This window comes from Condylura cristata, unplaced genomic scaffold, assembly GCF_000260355.1.
Source record: "Condylura cristata isolate star-nosed mole 26May11 unplaced genomic scaffold, ConCri1.0 scaffold00013, whole genome shotgun sequence".
Taxonomy (NCBI): domain Eukaryota; kingdom Metazoa; phylum Chordata; class Mammalia; order Eulipotyphla; family Talpidae; genus Condylura; species Condylura cristata.
Genome location: NW_004567114.1, coordinates 502,967 through 522,867, shown reverse-complemented (window position 1 = coordinate 522,867; position 19,901 = coordinate 502,967). Strand labels below are relative to the sequence as shown.

Here is a 19,901-nt window from a genome sequence, read left to right as displayed (position 1 = left end):
ACCCAGGGAGCAGGGTGGGTGGGCAGGGGCCCTGATGAGCTTCGCCAGCCTGGGGCGCCCTTCGCAGGGCCTTTGTGTGTCTGGAGACGGCGCTGCCCAACCCACGCGCTCAAGGCCCAGCAACCCAGCGCACTCTGGGGGAGAGCGGCTTTCGGTGGGCGTGTCTGCTGGTGCGTCTCTCGGGGGCTAGGTTCCCTTAGCGTTGCACAATGTGTAACTTAAAAAGCTTCATGAGTGTTGGAAATAGATGCTTAATCTGAATTTTTTTGAGAACTGTCCACCAGTTGACTTGAATTGAGCTTGCTAAACCCATTTTCAACATGGGTGGCGCCCAGCAGGCCTGAGCTCTGCCATCGCCGGCTGGCTTGGGGAGCACGTAGCTGCCCCTGCGGGCCCAGCCTCCCCGCATGCGGCCAACCCTCCCGGACACGTGGACCCAGTCAGGCTTTCTCAGGTGCCCGAATGCAGAACAGAGAGCCGAGTCCTCAGGGCTGTCGTAGCTCAGCTCTGCGTACGCTGGGCTTCGCTCTGCCCCCACGTGCTGGGCCTCGGCCTGGGCTGTGGATGCTGTTTGTGAACTGACCCACGCGGTGGGAGCCTGGGCTGAGCAGAGGTCGCAGCAGGCAGCGGTCCTCACGCTGGATGCAGTGCGTGTCTTGTTTTCCTCCGGGGCCCCTTGTTACTCGGTGCCTCCAAGCGCCAGCTTCTCGGTCACAACGGGGCCCTGCAGCCCTGGGACGCAACCCTGTTTCTGGCATGTCAGTGCCGGTCCCATACATCCGCGCCAAGCATTTAAAGGCTGGGCTGGCTCAGAGCGGTGGGGAGTGTGTTTCTTCTGGGGTGAAGCAGGTGTCCACACAGTGCACCTCTTGTGAGAAACCCCCACTCCCTGGGCTTCCGGGCATTCTGTAGTGAAAGGTCCTGGGCCGGGAGTTGAAAAGGGTTCTCTCTGAACCTCAAAATGGGAGCCTCTGCCTGTGCAGGGGCTGCACAGGTGGGGCAGGTCGAGGGCCTAAAAAGCTGGTGCGGGGCCAGCCCGGGGCAGAACGCAGCTGGGAGGGGCTTTTCTGCCAGGGCTGACCTCAGGCCAGGAGGCGGTTGTGGGGAGTCAGTGCTGTCACATGGTTGACGGGGGTCTGAACTCGGTGTCCTCCACATGCTCCGTCCCAGCTGTTTTGTGGGCCTGAGGCAAGCTGAGGAAGAGGGGGCAGGTACCAGCCAGAGGGGCTGAGCCTCGCCTGCACAGAGACCTTGGGACACGGAACGTCGGCAGCTGGCATGTGGGGAAGGGCACACGAGGAGCCTGGCGGGGCCTGGGCGTGGCTGTGAGAAAAGCGCATGGGAGGGTGTGGCCTTAGAGACTGGAGCAGACTGCAAAGGACGTCCTCTCCCAGGAGATGTTGGAGCCCTCGGGAAGAAAGCGACAGGAACGGGAGTGGGTCAGGGAGCCGGGGCAGCTGTGGAGCCTAAGACCCTCCTCCGGGGGTCTGCTGCCGGCAGCTGCCAGGCGCGGGCTGGGCTCCGCCGCCGCCTGGGCTCCGCAGCAGCAGACCAGCCCCATGGCGGACGCAGCGGTTCCCTCCTAATCTCGACCCTCGGAGGCCGGTCAGCACCTTCTTGGCCTTTCTTTAGGCTGCTTGGGTACTGGACGCTCTGGGGTGAGGTGGCCACTGGCCTGGAAAACACCTGGTTTCCTGTTGGCAGCAAATCCCCTGTTGCCCCTTGACCCTTCCTCCACCTTGGCCCTGGCCACTGGCCTTAACGGGCTCACCCCCTCGTGCTGTCTCAGGCATGGGCACATGTTCCGTGCGAGGAGTGGCCTGGCCAGCAAGGTGGGAGGGACGGGAAGGCAGCAGCTGCTGAGGGTGTGGGGGGCAGGCTGGCCTCGCCCCTGGCCCCAGCCCTGCCTCATGGGCCGAGGGGAGCACGCACTTCATGGCGGGAGCAGGGGGGGACATCGGGGGCTCGCTGTGCCGGTCCTGACCAGCTGTCAGGCTGTGGGACAGACACTGGGCGTGGCACATTCCCTCCGACCCGGGGGAGCCGGGCGGGTGTCTGGAGGGACACTGTAGTGCTGCCCGCTCCCAGGTGGGGCTCCTCGGCCACCGCTTTGCCTCACAACTGTTGGGGAGCAAACCGAAGCCCTGCCTCGTCTTGTGGAGGCGAGAACCAGGACCCAGGAGCCGCCGCTCTGTGGCCAGGTGCTGTCCAGTGCCCCGCGGGTGCCGCCTGGCGGGAGCTAACGGCGTGTCGCAGTCACTGTGCTTAAGCGGGTGGTTGTCCAAAAGGAGGGCTGCTTGCCGGCAGGCCAGAGAGCGAGGCCGCTGGCCCTCGGAGGGGCCTCCCCTGGCAGAGCTAGCGTGCGCTGGCTCACGCGTCTTGTACTCAGGGCCTTCGTGGAGTTCTCACGGAGCCCGACAGAGCGGGTCAAGACGCTGCCCGCTGTGTACATGGCTGTCAAGATGTCGCAGCTGAAGGTCTCCCTGGAGCTCAGCGTGCACCCCGCCGAGGAGATTGAGGGGAAGGTGCAAGGAGGCGCGGTGTCCAAGCTCAGGAATACGAGGTACTTGGGGGTGGGAGCCGCCCTCGTGGCCTGCGGCCTCATCTTCCCACGGTGCAGGAAGGAGCCCCTGGCGTTTCCTCCCTGCAGGGCAGCGTCCTCTGTCAGCAGAGCAGGCAGAGGCTCTGGGACAGGGCGGCTCTAGGCTGCAGCAGTGCCCGCGTCTGGTTGAGCGGCCGTTCCCACTCCGGTGCAGGAGGGGGCTGCCCCTTCAGCGGCCCCTGCCAGCTGTGCGTGGGGGTGTCACGTACGATTTCCCCTTCATGTTGTGCTGATTTGCTGCTTGTTCTTCTAACAGCAGCCGCGGGAGCCTGGCCGCCCCCGCCGCCGGGTGGCTCTGCGTGACCAGAGGGCTCGGCAGGCAGCACCGGCTGGGCCGGCCTCGCCCTTTGGTGTGGAGTGGGGTGCTTCCTGGCAGCTCCCTGCCCGAGCCCTGGCCTGACTGCCTCCCTGCCATAATCCAGGAGTGGTGCTTCCTGGGACAGAGTCACGTGCCCCTTGGCTGGCTCCGTGCTAGTGCGCGTCAGGGCACACCCCCAGCTGCAGGGGGCCAGCGCACAGCCCAGCTCTGAGGTGTACGCAGAGGGCAGGGCTCGCGCCTCTGCAGCGCTCTCCAAGGGTGCTGACTCTCAGGGCACTAAGGGTTGTGAGCACCCTGGTGTAGGGTGCTTGCCTTGGGTCAGCTGGCATTGGCCAGCCAGCTTTTTGTTTTCTAACTTTATTTGGCTCACACTGGTTTGCAGCACTGCATGTGACTCAGAGGTGCAGGGTCCCACTGCTCACATGCTGTCACCACACCCATTACCACAGGCCACGGTCCTCGCCCCTGGGCCTCCCACAGCCCTAGGTCCCAGGTCTTCCATTGCTGCATCCTTTTCTTAGGAAGACTGCGTCTTCTGTGTGGCTCCATTTCTTCTGTCTTCGTCTTTTAAACGTGTTACACAGGGTGAACGTGGACTTCCAGAAGCAGACGGTGGACCCCATACAGGTCTCATTTAATGCCCTGGACAGACCGCAGACCATCACAGACCTCCTGCTGACAATCGATGTCACGGAGGTGAGAGCGGTGCGGGCCTGTCGGGTGTCAGGAGTCCTGGTGGGCGCCAGCCCTGTGCCTGTTACCCCGAACTGGGTGGTCGCACAGGAATGGGGCCTGTATCCCAGGGGCAAAGCTCAGGCCGCACAGTGCCGGTATGGCCCGGGCATCCAGAGTGCGGTGGGCACAGGCCCTGGCCTGCACGGCACTGTCCCTCAGGGCGCAGCTCTCGCCGACCAAACACTTCAGTCAGAGGGCTACTGCTCCTCGGAGGGCCACCAGCTCTGCAGTGACACTGCGGTGGCCAAGTGCCCTGTTGTCAGGGCTCAGCAGTCTCTGGGCTCAGAGTCGAGTCTGCTGCAGGTGTGGGGGGCAGGGGCATAAGGACGAGTGTGGCTTTCCTGAGAGCCCACTGGGGTCCTGTCAGGGAGTCGCCCCTCCTGGGCCCAAGAGTGGGTTGCACAGCTGGAGGGAAGGCCTTGCCTGGTACCCAGCTGGAGGCCTCTGTCCATGGGCTGGTCCCCCACCCAGCATGCGCCAACAGCGTAGCTTAAAGTAAAACAAAATCCTGTGTTGTTATGAAACTTAATAAAAATTGAGTGCCAGACGCCTATCACTGCCAGGTGCCCTGTGGCCTCTACATCCTTGGACCTGGCTGGGTCAGCCATCCTGCTGGCACTGGCTCCGCCCTTTCTCCTGGGGCGTCCTTTCTCCCCGTCTCAGGGCCTTTCTAGGCTGGGCCCTGGCTTTGAGGAACCAGCTGACAGCTGACCTTGCGGGCCTCTCTGTTCCACCCCGCACCTTGGCTCTGTCCCCTTCGGCCAGCGCGACATGTCACGGGGCATGCCCGCAGCCGCTTGTCTTCTCACACTGCTGCTTCCTGTCAGGTGGTTGAGGTGGGACACTTCTGGGGATACAGGATCGATGCAAAAAACTCAGGTGTTTTGAAGAGGCTCACTGCTACGATAAACCAGCTGGAGTTGGTACCGCTGCCCGTTCACCCCCATCCGGATTTGGTCTGTCTGGCTCCCTTTGAAGACTTTGATAAAGAAAGCTACTTCAGAGCTCAGATTCTCTATGTTTCTGGAAATTCTGCTGAGGTATGTTTTCAGTTGCAATGACTCAGGTGGAAGCAAGACAAAGACAGAAACACGTTTGTCATTTTTCCTTTTATGTGGAAATCAAAGATAAGACGGAGGGTTACACGGTAGCCTGGCTGCTCCCCAGGGGGTGTGGGCTGAAGCCCGGGCCCCCAGGCTGCATGGCGCCCACCGCGTCAGGTACCTGCCTCCCCAGGTGTTCTTCGTGGACTACGGCAACAGGGCTCACGTGGACCTGGCCCTCCTCATGGAGCTCCCCTGCCAGCTTCTCGAGCTCCCTTTTCAGGTGCGGCGGGGCGCTTCCAAGGCTGGGCCTGCCAGGGGCCGCGTCTCAGCTCTGGCCCGAGTGCAGGGACTTGTCCCCCAAGCCCAGGGTGGCTTCTCCTTCCCCCCAACTACATGGTGCTGTGGAGACTTGGCAGGGGCTGGGCTTAGGGGAGTTGCTCTTGACCAGCCATGTTCTACTCCCATTGTGGGGGTCCTGGTTGGACTGAAGGGAGAACAGTTAGGTGGGCTGGAGACCCCACCAGGAGCAGCACAGTGCAGACGGAACTCTAACCTGGCTTTCTCATTTAAAAGCAGAGCCACGTTTCTTAGCCAGGAAGCCCCCCGCCCCCGGGTTTGTGGAGGCTTGTGGGGACCTGCCAGGTGCGGGGCGTGGTGGCCAGAGATCGGGCGGACAGCCCCCAGCGGGCGCGGGCCGCCCCGCCCAGCATGCACTTCTGTCGCAGGCGCTCGAGTTCAAGATCTGCAAGATGCGCCCCTCGGCCCGGTCGCTGGTGTGCGGGGAGCGCTGGAGCAGCGGGGCCTGCCGGCGCTTCTGTTCCCTGGTGCGTGGCTGCGCCCTGCTGGTGAAGGTCTTCTCGGTGGTGCACGGTGTGCTGCACGTGGACGCCTTCCGGTGCTCGGGCCCCCAGGACGCCACCAGCATCAGGGACGTGCTGGTCAGCGAGGGCCACGCCGAATTGGCGGAGGAACCCTACGAGTCCAAGGTGTGCTGGGCCGCGCAGGGGCTCCGGGGCGCGGGGCAGACTGGCCTGTCCCTGACTCGCTCTCGCGCTGGCCGTGTGTGCCTGCTTCATGCTTTGTCTTCACTTCTGGAGGGAAAGCCGGTCGGAAAGCAACTGCTCCCTGTTTGAGCTGCGAAAGAGGATGGGTGCAAGCTGTAGCTCCCTGGCAGAAGTGGCTAAATACCTTTCTGGTTACCTGAGACATTCAAAGGTGTCTCTCTGAAGCCACCTCCGAGGCTATTTCTGCCTCTGAGGGTGGGCTGCTGGGCACCCAGTTCCTGGCGGTGCAGGCGAAGGTCTTCATGGGGGTCTGCCGTGGGGTCCCGTCCCCCCTCTTTGTTGACTTTAAAGTGCGCGTGGTCAGAGTACCTGCTGGCATGGTGGTGATCTGGGGCAAGAGAGGTGGCTGGGGGCTGGCTTGTGCTTTCGACGCGGCCTTTTCTTTCAGCACAACAATCTCTTCTTGTTCCGTCCAGCAAAGCCATGAAGTTTTCAAGGGTCTCTTCTCCAAGCCTGCAGACAGTGCGGCCGGACTGTCAGCGACGTCTCCGGTGAAGGATCCCGAGAGGGGCCTGATCCGCCTCCTGCTGGACAGCCTGGCCGCCAACAGGCTCGGCGCCCCGCGCTGCAAGGTGGCACAGCGTAGCCAGGGCACACGCGACACCGCGGCCCACAGTCATTGTCTTCTGGCTTTGACACTGTTATTTCCCCCACTGGAGCCTGCTTGAGCAGACAGGGTCTGGGTTTGGTGGAGAGAGGCCGCCTGTCCCCGGAGTGCAGCCAGGCGGGGAGGGGCTGCGGGCAGGTGCCCTGCCCCAGGGGCCCATCGCCTCCCAGTCCACCGCTGGCATGTGCCAAGGGAAGAGCCATGCCAGTTCCTTTCTGGCCTGCGAGGTTCCTAAAAAATGTGTCACTGGGGCGTATTCATGAGACCCTGGAGGGATCGGCTCGACTCCGGAAAGTCACTCTCTGGGGCTGCTTCCCGCCACTTCGGAGACTGATGGCTGACGGGACTGACTTTAATCGGCTTGGGACTTCACAGGGGCGTGAGGCCGTGCGGTGACGCACTGTCCTCTCCTTGCTCGCAGGCCATCCTCCATGGCCCCTTCAGCCCCTACGAGCTCAAGTGCCACAGCCTGACCCGGGTGTCCAAGTTCAGGTGAGGCCACGGCCCGCTGCCGCTAAGGGCGCCCCGTGGGAGCCAGGGCCAGCGCCTGCTGCCCCTGCTCGCCCCAGCCCCGGGTCTGGCCCGCGCCCCACGCCAGCGCCCCTTCCAGCGCGGCATTTTTCTGGTCTTGCTGCTCACTCCGTGAACCTGAGTGCCGCTGTGCGTGCGCTGGGGTCGGGTGGAGCTGGGGAGAGCAGAGCATGTGGTTTCCCAGGCGGGGGCTCACAGTTGGGCATCCGTGGGAGAGGACTGGTAGTTACAAGTGGGACGGGCTGGCGTGGCTGGGGCACGAGAGCCTTGTGAGAGCACCTGAGGGCCCACAAGCTCCAGAGGCCTGGGCTGCTGTGGCAAGAAGCCCGAGCCTGAGGGTGGTGGAGGGCCAAGCACGGGTCCAGGTGCAGGGAGTGTAGGCAAAGCTGGTGGGAGTGTGGGCCTGATGGGGTGCTTGTGGGGAGTGTAGTGAGCTCGAGGACCTGGGCGCCAGGGCAGCCACGCTGTGCAGGCCGGGGTCGGGGCTGAGCAGTGTGAGCAGCGCGGGGGCCCTGACTGAGCCCCACCGTGTCCTCCAGATGGGCCTGTGCTGGCCCAGCGGGACAGAGGCCGGGGTCGCAGCATGGACAGCTGGGGCCATGAGGCGGGGTGGAGAGCCAGATGAGGTGGGTGGATGGCTTCCCGCCTGCTGCCCGGGCCAGTGTGGGGTGGCCCAGAAAGGCCCTGTCACGCAATGGTGGTGGCCCCCAGGTGCGTGTGGATCGAGAAGGAGAGCATCAACTCCGTCATCATCAGCGACACCCCTGAAGACCTGCACCAGAGGATGCTGGTTGCAGCCTCGCTCTCCGTCAATGCCACTGGTGAGCAGCACATCCTGCTGGGACCCCAGGGGGAGCCATCCCGGCGCCCTGAGTGTGGCTTCCTGCCCTGGGGGCGGGGCCTCTCCCTGGGTCTTCCATCCTCTCACTGTGCCTGCTGAGAGCAGAGCAGGCCGGGCCCCCGCTTGGGAGCGCCCCGTGGTCTGGTGGGGAGTCACCCAGGCAGCCTGTGCTGGGCCGGCGGGCAGTTCGCGGCAGGGCGTCTGGGCGAGCGGCAGGCCCCTCATTGTTGCTCTGACAGGGTCCACCATGCTGCTGAGAGAAACCTCGCTGATGCCGCACGTGCCCGGCCTCCCCGCGCTGCTCAGCATGCTCTTCGCCCCTGTGATGGAGTTGAGGTACTGGGGCTGTGGCTGCCGGGCACAGAGGGGCATCTCCAGCCTCTGTGGAGAGGAGGCGTTCTCAGAAGTGGCGCACGGCCCGCCCCAAGTCAGACCTGTCAGGGCTGTGGTCGGGCCCGGGGGCTGGGACCTGCTGTCACAGAGCGGGCGGCTCATGGTGGGCTGACGGAGGCGCATCCTGTGGGGGTGCTGCCCCGGGGCGTCAGGCCGCTTCCCAGAGGGCAGCTCTGAGGGGACGACGCCCTGCTCCCTCAGCATGGACCCCTGGGGCACATAGGCCTTGTTCATGCCTCGCCAGGGCACCCGGCCTGGGGTGCACGGTCTTGGGGTACAGGGCCAGGCTGCATCGGGCTGGACAGAGCCTTTGGTCTTCAGAGGCATGTGTGCCACTGGGCTGGGTGAGGGGCAGGCCCGCTCGTGGGCAGCGACCATGGTGTGGCCTGTGGCTCGCGGAGGCGGGGACGGCATCCTGCGAGGCTGTGCCTGAGGTCGCTCGGCACCCTCATTTGCAGTTCAGACCGTCCAGCACTGTTTTCTGCTCCAAAGATCATGGCGTGTGCTTTCCCATTGACACAGCACTTTAGAAACCTGGGAAACTGGGGTCCTCCCTGGTAGCGCAGCAGGTTAGGGCGCAGCACTGCAGGCTGGCCACAGCCGCTGAGTGCGAGTTCGATCCCCGTGTCAGGGCTGACCCCCATTGTGCAGCACACCCCTCCTGACCGCCCACTGCCCCCTCAGCAGTGGACCTTATCAATCTGCCTGTTCTGCTCCCCACTCTGGCTCTCGTGGATCTTCTTGCCACCCCTGCACCTCTGATCTGTACCCCGGTTCTGTATGCATAAATAATAAACAAATCTTTAAAGAAAAAAAATGGAGAAACTGAAGGGGAGGAAGAGACACCTAATATTTGGGGTGCTCCCCTTCAACAGCATTCTGGGTGGGGTGCCCCTCGGCTGCAGCTCTGTGGCCCCTTCCCACATCTGAGCTTCTGTACCCGACGGGTACCCCAGCACCTGACCCTGTCCTACCGAGGGGCATCTGCTCCACCTCCCAGTCCTCAAGCCTCCAGTGCTGTGTGCTGGCATCCGCCAGTGTCCAGGCCCGGGAAGATGGCCCTGTGAGCAGGGCGCTGTCCCCGCTGGCCTCCTGCGTGTCTGAACCTCCCGTGTCCACTGTGGGCCCTGGCACAGCTGTGAGGGGCGTCAGGCGGCTACTCCGGGCCTTGGCCAAGGCCGGAGTGTTGGTGCTTCAAACCCACCTTCCTGGAGAAGGTGAGGCTGAGAGGTGCGTGGCTGCCCCTTTGCAGCCCCTCGCCCCGTTGAACCCCACCTGAGGGGAGGACACGTCTACGTGGTCTGTGGGCCCCGGGCTGGGGAGCCGACTCGCGCTGCTGCAAACCAGTTGTGGCTGGTTTTGACGTGTGGAGTCAAACACTTCTGAGAAACACTCGAAGATGAAAGAGGTGTTGGATCTGGAGGGAGCAGTTACTTTGCACCCCAAATGTTTAGCCTCAGTGGAGAGCAGGACAGTCACTGCAGGTGCACTCACGCCGGTCAGGTTGGGGGTGCTGCCTCCGCCCGCCGCCACAGGCCACCCAGCCGCCTCCACCCCTGTCAGCGGTGATTTGAGAGGGTGGTGTCTGTGCTCCCGGCACGTGGCCAGCCCGGACCCTCGGGGGCAGCGGGAGTGCCGCTCCCTGTCCGAGAGAGCAGGGGCTCTGTCAGCGTCTGAGGGGAAGCCGCGCACCTCGGTCCCCGCAGTGTGGTGTCCCCTTTGCGGGCAGCATGGAGTGCGGGGATGCCGCTTTCGCCGTCTCTGGAGATGAGGTCGCCGCCTCAGCTGCGGGCCACTTGGGTCGCTCGAGTGCATGCACGGTTTTGTGCTGAGAAGTCGTGATGCAGGGGTGCCTTCTGGGCCTTGGAAGTGTGGGCAGTGCTGGCAGGAGGACCCTCAGGGGTCCAGGGAGGGTGCTGGCCCTCTGCCCCTCCATGGCACGTCCCCAGGCTCCGGGCCGCTGCCTGGGTCGCAGCGTGAGGGCAGTGCTCAGCAGCAGCTGGTGGGTCCTGCTGGAGCAGGCCAGACACGTGCGGGTCAGCGCAGTGGGGTGCCAGCGGGCTCAGGACAGGGCTCCGTGTTGGCGCCCACCTGCCGCCTGAGGGCCGGCCACCTTGTTGTGGGACATGTCTGCAGCGCCGCTTGTCCAAGCCTGTCCTCGCGGACGCCCTCGCCCCCTGCCCCGCAACCGCGCCTCTCCCACTGCGTTGGCTGCGTGCTGGGCGATGCTCAGGCACGCGCTGCGCAACTGGGGTGCGAATGTGTTTCAGGGTCTCGGTGTCTGTGTCTCGGGGTCATGGGGACAACCGGGCTTCTTTGAGGAGAGTTGCACCGGTGCTCAGGTGGCCTCGTGCCCACTTGAGGTCTAACTGGCCAGTGAGAGCCGCTCATCAGTGGACTGCGTGCCTGGCCTTGGCTGGCTGTCCACTCGGGGGACGCGCTGTGTGGCCGGAGGCTGCGAGCCGCGTATCCGACAGGCAGGAGGCGGCCGCGGCAACTGGGTACGTGCCCGGCGTGTGGGTCTGAGTCGAGGGCCTCCTCTTGGCTCAAGTGGGGTTCCTTCTAGTTTTACAGGCATGTTGTGTGTCTTTAGGACTCAGAAGAAACCCCATGTTGGCTCGGACTGGCGTTCAGGAGACCGCTGTTGCCGGCGATGGGGTGGCACTGAGTTTCTGAGTTGGACGGACTCGAAGCGTGCTCACATCCGCGTCTGCTGGCTCCCTCCGGCTACCCCGGGGCTGGCCCAGTGCTGGGCCCCAGAGGCTGCAGGGGTGGGGCTGGGGCTCCTGCTGCAGAGCCCCTGCTCCCTGGGGAGCGAGGCCTGGCTGGGGGCGGCCACGACCAGGGGGCTAGACCTGTGGTGCCCAGCACGCAGCTGGGGGCCCTGGGAGCCTTGGCACAGGGGTGCAGGCTGGGGCTGTGCGGACGACCTGCTGCCCTGCTGTGAGTTGCCGGCAGGGGGTGGGGGACGCAGGTGCCAGCCATGCACAAGTCTCAGTAGCTCGCTGGTGGCGTGGGCTGTGCTGTGCAGTGAAGCACCAGACACCTAGGGGCGTGGCACGGGGCGGCGGGGGCAGTGTGCTGCAGCAAATCTCCCCGGTCGGTTACTTTCGATAGGCAGGTGAACAGGTGGCCACCGCGCCGGGCCACCCCGTGGCCTCGGCGAGGGTGAGTGCGGGGAAGTGGCTCAGAGGCAGGGGCGAGCTGTGGCAAGGCTCTGCGGGTTCCCAGCCGTGGTGAGAATTGGAACAGAAGCGGGTGGCGAGATGCTGGGCTTGCTGTTCCAAGCGTGCACCTACACCTCCCCCCGACCCCCCAACCCCCGTCTCCAGCGTAAAAGCGGCACGAGAGCGCGAAAGTGGAATGAGCTGCTTATGTTGACTACGTCAGCGTTTGGGCTGACCCTGTCGTACAGTTGGGTGAATGTGGTGAAGTGGGGTGACGTTATTGCAGCGGTAACCCCTCTCCAACCCCCACCCAGGGTGGACCGGGGTGGAGCCTGCTACACTGGAGTCCTCTGTGGCTTGGGCTGGAACCCCACCACACGGACCCCCATCCTGCCAGAGCACGACATCGAGCTGGCCTTCGACGTCCAGTTCAGTGTGGAGGACATCATGGAGGTAAGGCCTGCCTGTCCCAGGCCGGTTGCGGTTGGGGACCGCGACAGACAGGCGGGAGGCATGGCACATGCCGCGCCCTGGTGCGACTCTTCGCAGGTGTGGCTCCTGCAGACGGCGCTCTCTGGGCTTCATACCGGTGACGCCAGGCCCTGGGGCTCTCCTGACAGTGGCATGAGGCCCTGGACGGTGGGGCCGCTGATGGTCCACCGGAGCCTCGCCTCGCCTCGCTCCCAGCCAGGACCCCTGGCCCAACTGTGGCTCGCGCTGCTCAGCACAGGCGGGCCGAGTGGAGAAGCCGGCCAGCAGGCGGTGAGGGGCGTGCACACTGCACTCTGGCGACCAGAGCCGCGGCCTCTATTTTGTGCACTGCTCTCACGGGGTCTTGTTGCGTTCATTCAGCTTTGTTGTGTTTCACAAAGCCAGGAGCAAGGCTGCCCTGGGGCGGTGTCCTGCGTGGCTAGGCCTGGTACTCGCCCCAGCCCCCTCCTCAGCAGCCCTGGCACAGGCAGGCCAACGGCCTGGCGTCCGACCCCCCAGCCTGTGCTCGGGCCACGTCATTCAGCCGTAACGCTCCAGCAGGAGCTGGAGGGCTGGAGTGCGCTCTTCAGGTCTCAGACCTACGCGTGCTGCTGAGACCATAGCTTGCAGGCGAGACACGGCAGACCTGCAGCCTGGGCTGGCTGTGGGCGCAGCACCAAAAGCACAACACGAGAAGGAAAAACGATTGGTCAGTTGGATTTTATCCAAACCACACTTTTGCTCAGAACAAACCCTGTCGTGGAAAAGGCAGGACACATAGGTCAGCCGTCCAGCCTAGCGGTGGCAACCCTAACCCAGGGCTGCCAGCGGCTTGAGCTGCAGCGACTGTATCAGAGGGTAGCCTCGAGCAGGAAACAGGCCAGTGAGGGGTGGGGCACGGTGGCCACCCCGGCCCTGCGGAAGGGGCTTGAGAGCAGAGAAGCATTCAACGCAGGGGCGGCGCACATACAGCTGTCCCTGGAAGCTGAGTGGCCGCACCGGAGGCAGTGGCAGGGCGTGGGCCGGGAGTGGGGCACGGGAGCTGTGCTCCGAGGGCAGCGAGGATGCGGGCGGCAGGACGTGACCGGACGCCGCTCCCAGGGCCTGCGGGGCCCTGGCATTGCCCGGGTGTCCTGGAAATGTGCAGGCGTCAGGTGTGGGCACCAGGGTTCCCGCTGGGGCGGCCTGCGGCCCCGGGAGGGAGGTTGGGTGGGCCTGGGCGGCCCCGTCCTCACCGCACACAGGCCCCCATGTGGTGACCAGGACCACCAGGAAACAGGCCTGACTCCGTGAGGATTCCTGCAGGCCCGTGGCAAGGGGGGAGCCCGGCGCAGGGCGGGTGGCAAGGGGGCCACAGGCCCGGCCTGGCTCGCTCGCCGATTTCCACCTTGTTTCTCTCCATGTCTTTTGTTCCTGCTGCTTTGACTCAGGACAGCAATTGCTGCTGGCTGTGCCGCTGGGTGACCGCACCATCGCCAACTGGCAGGGTTGGTGACCCTGCCGCCCTCTCTCCACAGATCAACATTCTCCGGGCCGCAGTGAACAAGCTGGTGTGCGATGGGGCCAACGGGCTGAGGTACCTGGGGCCAGAGAGGATTGCGCAGCTGCAGGACAGCGCCCGCCAGAAGCTGCTCAGGTGAGTGGGGGCCTGCGCAGTCCCTGTGTGGCCACCCCAGGCGGTGGGGAGCAGATGCTGCGAGGTGGTTGACCCGCCGGCGTGAAGGCAGACGGATGAGGGGTGCTTTGGGCAGCCTCAGGGCGCCTCCCAAACAGCGGGGCCCTGGGGTGGGGCCAACCATGTGTGGGGGCTGGGCCCCTCCAGCCTCCCCCAGAGCCAAGGGCAGGGCCGGCCCCCAGGCCTCCCTCCCCACTTGCTGGACTCACCCAATCGCCCTGGAGGCCCCATTGGCCCCAGAGCCCAGCTTGTCCTGATGCCCTTCTCCGCAGGCTCCTGCAGCCGGATGCCCCAGTCCTGACTGGGCCCAGCTGGCTCCCAGGCTCTTCAGTTACTGAAAGGAGACTGCAAACGGAATGTCTGAGTTGCAGAGCCCTGGGCCCTCCAAAAGAAGGCCCTGCTGTGAGGGAGGTGGGCTCAGACCAATACACGGAGGGCGAGGCCTACTCTGCAGGGGGCACCAGAGACCACCAGCGCGTCCTGGTCCCTGGTCCCTTTTGCTGGAAGCCGTGAAAACGGGGCCTGTGCCCTGCCTGGCCAGAGCGGGGAGCCCCGGCCAGCCGCACCCACCCGTGCACCAGCCTCAGCGGGGAGGGGAGGCAGCATGGCCTGGGACTGGCATGCGCCCTGGGAGGCTGGACGCTGTCTTCACCGATGGTGGGCTCTTAGCTCCCCAGGGACTTGGGCCTTTTCCAGTTCTCCTTATCTCTCGGTGTGATGCACCCTGCTGCCGGGGCCCTCCCGTCCTTGCGTTCTGAGTCTTGCTCTGCGGTCCCTGGAGAAGCAGGCGTGTCCTGCGCTGGGGTTGCTCGGCCTCTTCCCTAGCTGGGCTCTGCTGCCCGGCTGCTCCCTGGGCGGGGTTGCAGGGTTCATGCCTGCCGTCTTGGCCGGCCTTGTGCAGCACCGGTGTGGCCGCTCCTGACTGCCGCCACCTGCCCTGAGCTCCCGTGGGCACCTGAGCGTCTGAGCCTGCCCGCCCGCCCTCTCCGCCACTCCCGTCGGCACTGTCCTGGCTCTGCTGTCTCTCTCGGCCTTGCTCTTCGCCACCCATCTCTCCCCCAACGCGTGTCCTCGGCTCCCCGTGGCACTCTCGCTCCCGGTCCCTTGCCCAATGCTGGTCGGCTGTGCTTTCCAGGAGGCTGGTCCCCTGTTCCTTTGCTAGCCTCAAGCCTTCTTGACAGTTGGGCATAGGGGTGCTATGGGAGGCCTGGGGGTAGCCACCCAGGGAGAGCACCCATCCCCGGCAGCGCTCAGAGCAGCAAGTCCCGGCCCGGAGGCTCCCTGAGCCTCCTGGAGGCTGCTTTTGGCCACTTCTGTTTGGGGCGCTGGGCGGCTGGGGCTCAGACCAGATCCCACCTTCCCCTTAAGATGTTCGCGCTGCCTGCAGCTGAGGGCACTGCAGCCCATTAGGGCTGCCCAAGAGCAGGCGGCCGCAGTGTCCCTGGGCCCAGAGCTGCCCCTGTGCGGCCGCAGGCCATGGGGTCCTGTCCGGAGGCCAGTCTCGTCCTTGGCTTTCGCTGTTTTGAGTGCACAGCAGATGAGAGTATTCTCTTATCGCAGTGGATGACTTTTTTTTTAATATAATAATTATTTTTTAAGATTTATTTGTGCACACAGAACTGGGGTACAGGCCAGAGGCTCAGGGGCGGTGAGAGGCTTCACCAGAGACAGAGCGGGGAGCAGAACAGGCAGATCGACGAAGTACACTGCTGAGGGGAGCAGTGGGCGGGTCAGGAGAGGTCTGCCGTGCCCTGTGGTCACCTCCGGGGCAGGCAGGAATCGAACTCATGCGGAAGCGGCTTTAGATTCTAGGTGCTGTGCTTTAACCCGCTGCGCCACCAGGGAGGGCCCCAGTGGATGACTTTTGACCTTTAAAAACTTGCAGTCGTCACGTTTCTGAGGGAAACGATGTAGGGTTTAAGTCTTTCCAAGAACAACCCAGTACTGTTTTCACAACAGATGATTAAAATATCTTAATTTTCTCTTTCAAATTTTAGTCTGTTTTGTCAGTGGAAGCCAAGAGATAAAATTACTCCCAAGTGGCACGAGAGGCCGTATGAGTGGAATCAGGTGAGTGCGCGGGGCCAGGCTGAGCCGCCTGCCCAGGCCACTGTGGAGCTGATGGTCCCTTGCCTGCCAGGTTGACCCAAAGCTGGTCATGGAGCAGGCGGAGAAGGAGGGCGGCCGCGGCGAGAGCACCTTCCTCTACCAGCTGCACAAGCTGGTCGTGCTGGGCACCTGAGTCGCCGAGGTGGCCACTTCGCTGCGCATCCCCGTCCGGCCTTCTACAGCCGCTGCTTCCCTTCTGTGGGGGCGGGCGGGGGCCTCTGATGGCTGGGAAGGATCGGAGCGCAGTCCTTTCTAGACACAGAAGATCACTGCATTAAACATTCTGGGGAAACTGCTCGAGCAGACTTCATTTGGAAAGAGCTCTGGGCGCTGACTGCAGGCGCGTGCCGGGCAGCTGGCCTTCGTGCAGGCCTGGGGCGCACGCCTGTTCTGGGGTCAGCGGCCCCCAAGGAGACCAGGCTGCCCACTTGACACCTGGAGAAGCCGTGCTCTCTGAACAGCCACGTGGCATGCTCGGATTTTTTTCCCTGAGGGAAAATACCTAATTTTGGTTAAATTCATTTCAGGTCTGTAGCCGTTAGATTTTCACTTACGTTACAATTCTTAGTCCACGTGTTGGAAATCAGAGGGTTTGGCAGGTAGCGTGACTGTGTTCAGACAATAAAGGTGTTAAGTTTCTGTTTCTGAGTTCTTAGTCGGGGAAGATTAAAGTGTGCTTCAGTCTAAGAAGCCCACGTTCATGAAACTGGCTTCAGGAGTCACGCTCTCAGGCGCCTTCAGGCCGGCTAGATGGCTGGGGGCCGCTGGTGGGGCAGGGCCGGCCCGCGGGGCACAGGGCGCTGTGGGGGGCTGCCAGTTTGGCGCTTTCGCTGCCAGCAGCTGAGGCTGGGCTTCGCCATGCTCCTCTAGGGAGACAGGATGCCAGCACTTGCCCTGGGGCAGCCAGGGCCTCCCAACCCTGGCCTGTGGGGGCACTGCTCCGGAGTGGACCCCTTCCAGCCTCACGGGGTGGCTGGACGGCCTGCGCTGGGCCTGGCGCTGCACCCAGCGGCACACGCCTCGCCTTGCCCGCCAGTGGCAGCCGTGCCCCTGCCGACGGTGTGGGTGGGCCACGACAGGGCTATGTGCGTGCTTACCTCTGTGGACGCCTGCGGGAGCGCCTCGGAATGAGCACGGGGCCGGGGCTGGGGCGCAGCGGCATACGCCGGGGCCCACGTCCACATTGGGCCAGCATCAGGCTGCAGGACGTGGTCACTGCCGAGGCGCGCACTGGGCTCAGGTCTGTGTGTGCGCACAGCACGTCGCCCATGCGGGGCGGAGGCCCGAGACGCGCGTCTCAGAACGCCCCTGCGAGATGTTGTGTGACTGGGTGAGGGCGGGGTTTGCCTGGACGGAGGAAGGCAGGGCGCAAAACCAGCCAGCAGCAACTGCAAGTCAGATAACCAGGCCAAGATGGAAACGTCTGGAAACAATCCAATTGCTTCAGGCTTCCTGCTGCCCAGGGCAGGGCCCCCTGGCCTCCCAGGAGGAGCACCTGCCCAAAAGACAGCCCCTCAGCTGGGGCTCCAGCTGGGGCTCCAGCCGGGCAGCAGGGTGTGGGCAGCCCCTTCGCTTCCTGTGGTGGGCGGGTCGCTGCTCACGGAGGACGGTGTGTGCAGGTGCCGGTGTCACAGGCCCACGACAGGGCGCAGCACATCAGTGCTTGGTGCAGTTACCCCTCTGCTGCTTGCCGGGGTGTCAGGTGAGCGCTGCTGCAGTTGGTGGCATGCGTTGGTTGGGGCGTCACAAAGTAGCATCAGGCTCCGGCCAGCACAGCACTGGCCCAGGCGCCGGGCGGAGAGCACAGCTGCGGGCCGTGCTTCTGGCCCTGGCGGCCAGCTGGCCTCCAGGCAAGACTGCAGGCTCGGGTTGGGCCCAGGAGGGAGTTGGAGCAGAGGGCACAGCAGCTGGGCAGGTGCAAGGACACGGTGAATGGCGCTGTCCGCACCAGAGGTCAGGGGACGGAGGAAGTGACAGGACTTAGCGCAGGTATGAGCGAAAAATGTGAAACCCTGCAAGAGCAGTGACACAGAGAGTCCTGAGACAAGGCTAAAAAGACGTAAATATCTGACCACCTTTTTTTAGAGTTACGCATACAGGTACAGGGTGCAGGCCAGAGGTGCAGAGCTGAGAGCACGCCCCAGAGATAGTGGGGAGCAGCGCAGGTGGGGTCACCGAAACCCACTGCTGAGTGGGGCAGGGGGAGACAGGAGGGGCCTGCTGAGCCCTGGGGTCCCTCCCTGGCAGGGTCGCACTCAGGCCGCGGGGGCTGGGCCAGCTTCATGGTGCTGCGCCTTATCCCCGCGCCCCCAGGGAGGCCTTTTCAGCCACATCAGCAGGGAAAACAGGAGAAGTGAGGCTTCAGTGCAGCTGTAAATGCAAAGGGTCTTCGGTCCCTGTGAACTGTTAACATGCCGGTGCGTGCAGAGTGTTGAGGAAATGGGTCGATTTCTACAGCAGTAGAGCTTACCACTTCTGGGCCAGGAAGAAACAGTTTGAGTAGACCCATCACAGTTACGGAAATTGAACGATAATTTAAAAAAATCCCCCAAACAAAAGCCCAGCACCAAACAGCTATACAAATGAATTTCATCAAGGCTTTGAAAAGCAGAACTTATCCCTCCTTTACTCCAATTATTTTTTTTAAAGATTTATTTATGCACACAGAACTGGGGTACAAGCCAGAGGTGTAGGGGCAGTGAGAGGCTTCACCAGAGGCAGAGTGGGGAGCAGGACAGGCAGGTCGATGAAGTGCACTGCTGAGGGGAGCAGCCAGCAAGACAGGAGCGGTCTGCAGCTCCCTGTGGGTCACCTCCGGGGCGGGGCTCGAACTCACACGGAAGCAGCTGCAGCTGGCTTGTAGGGCTGCGTCCTGACCCGCTGTGCCACCAGGGAGGGCCCCCAATTATTTCTTAAAAATTCCAAGAATAGGGAACACTTTTAACACTTTATGAAGGCAGCATTACCCTAACACCATAAACTGGCACCGACACCAAGAAACAAACCCACAGTACATCTGGCGAAGGGCTGCGCCCTGCAGGAAATGCTGGAGCTGAGCATGTTACAGTCCCTGCTCCGCCACCACCTGAGGGGGCCTGGGGCAAGGTGGCGGGACACGTGTGATCCGTAAGTCACGTCAACCAAAACCACCTGAAAGTTTCAGGCAGAATTATGTCATGATTTTCCCTGCCCCCCAACGCTCTGTCTGGGTCCCTAGGACGGCCCTGGCCCCCTTGTGCTGTGCTGGAGGGTGGGGGCGGAGTCCCGCGCTATTGGCCCTCTAGTCAACATCCTCTACCCGCGTCCACCAGCAGGGGGCGGCTGGTGCCGGGCAGGCCCACGGCCCAGGAGCCCTTCCACGGGCGAGGGCCAGGGCCAGGGCTGCCCGCCCTCTGTGCTCTGGAGGTGAGCCGGTGGCGGCACCCCTGCGTGCTGGCCACCCCAGTCTCAGCCCCCAGATTGCACCCTCTTCTCCTCTCCATACCAGCCGTGGGACTGCCCTGCTAAGGGGCTGCCCTCCCGTGGTCTTGCCGGGGCGTGGTCTCTCAGCAGTCCCCGTCCTCCGAGCTCTTGAGTGCTGGCACCATGGGGGGGAGAGGGACCTGGGCAACCTCCCCCACTCAGGCTTTGCTTCAGCCTCAGCCTGTTAGCACCAATGCCCGACACCCCTCCCTCCCAACTCTTCACAGATGGGGGTTCTGTTGCCGCCCCCGCAGAGAACAGTGGTCTGAGGGGCCTGCCTACACTGGACACTGCAGGTGTCCACAGATGACGGCGGAGCCAGGGCTGCCGACACCACAACCAGCCCCACCTGCTGCCACACACACACACACACCCTGCCCAGTTTGATGGTGGAATCGTGCGCGAAGCTCCCCCAAGAGAAGCCACTGTGTAAGGGCCCCTAGGGAGGCCAGCGGGCCCCAAATACCCCTTCCTAGCAGTCGGCCAGGTGGGAGAAGGGTATGTTTGACCCGGACCCCCATCCTTCACAGGAGCCGGGGCAGGTGGTGGCACACAGGACCACCATGGGTTGGGAACAAGCAAATGTAGGGGACACCAAGCTTTCTAGGGCCACCAAATGGCGTCCCCTAACTTCCCGTGCAGACGCACTGACCCGGCACCTCAGCAGGCGACTGTGCCGAGGCGGGTGGACCCCAGGTGTGGCCCGGGGCTGCGCTGAGGGACGCCGCACAGGCCCGGGAGGGCCTGAGAGGAGCCTCCGACAGCCCAGTCGCACGCGCTGGCCCCAGGAAATAACCTTGGCTGGTGTCCCCAGGCGGGCTCTGCAGGCGGCGCCGCCTCGGCCCCTCCTCGCGGGCTGGGTGCGAGTGAAGCGCGCGC

At 63.8% G+C, this 19,901-nt stretch overlaps 2 protein-coding genes across 2 annotated transcripts in view; both read left to right on the top strand.

Annotated features, from left to right (window-relative positions):
• Nucleotides 1-15,693, top strand: part of TDRD9 (tudor domain containing 9) — a 38,574-nt gene extending 22,881 nt beyond the window's left edge. The window contains exons 22-34 of the mRNA XM_012724429.1: nucleotides 2,390-2,563; nucleotides 3,506-3,617; nucleotides 4,484-4,696; nucleotides 4,893-4,982; nucleotides 5,428-5,688; nucleotides 6,183-6,338; nucleotides 6,795-6,865; nucleotides 7,616-7,725; nucleotides 7,985-8,081; nucleotides 11,620-11,758; nucleotides 13,294-13,412; nucleotides 15,449-15,521; nucleotides 15,592-15,693. Of these exons, the coding sequence (XP_012579883.1) occupies nucleotides 2,390-2,563; nucleotides 3,506-3,617; nucleotides 4,484-4,696; nucleotides 4,893-4,982; nucleotides 5,428-5,688; nucleotides 6,183-6,338; nucleotides 6,795-6,865; nucleotides 7,616-7,725; nucleotides 7,985-8,081; nucleotides 11,620-11,758; nucleotides 13,294-13,412; nucleotides 15,449-15,521; nucleotides 15,592-15,693 (1,717 nt within the window). The remainder of the gene's footprint in view (nucleotides 1-2,389; nucleotides 2,564-3,505; nucleotides 3,618-4,483; nucleotides 4,697-4,892; nucleotides 4,983-5,427; nucleotides 5,689-6,182; nucleotides 6,339-6,794; nucleotides 6,866-7,615; nucleotides 7,726-7,984; nucleotides 8,082-11,619; nucleotides 11,759-13,293; nucleotides 13,413-15,448; nucleotides 15,522-15,591) is intronic.
• Nucleotides 15,694-17,971: 2,278 nt separating this feature from the next.
• The window catches only part of ASPG (asparaginase), a 20,028-nt gene continuing 18,098 nt past the window's right edge, over nucleotides 17,972-19,901 (top strand). The window contains exons 1-2 of the mRNA XM_012724361.1: nucleotides 17,972-17,977; nucleotides 18,778-18,965. Coding sequence (XP_012579815.1) covers nucleotides 17,972-17,977; nucleotides 18,778-18,965 — 194 coding nt within the window. The remainder of the gene's footprint in view (nucleotides 17,978-18,777; nucleotides 18,966-19,901) is intronic.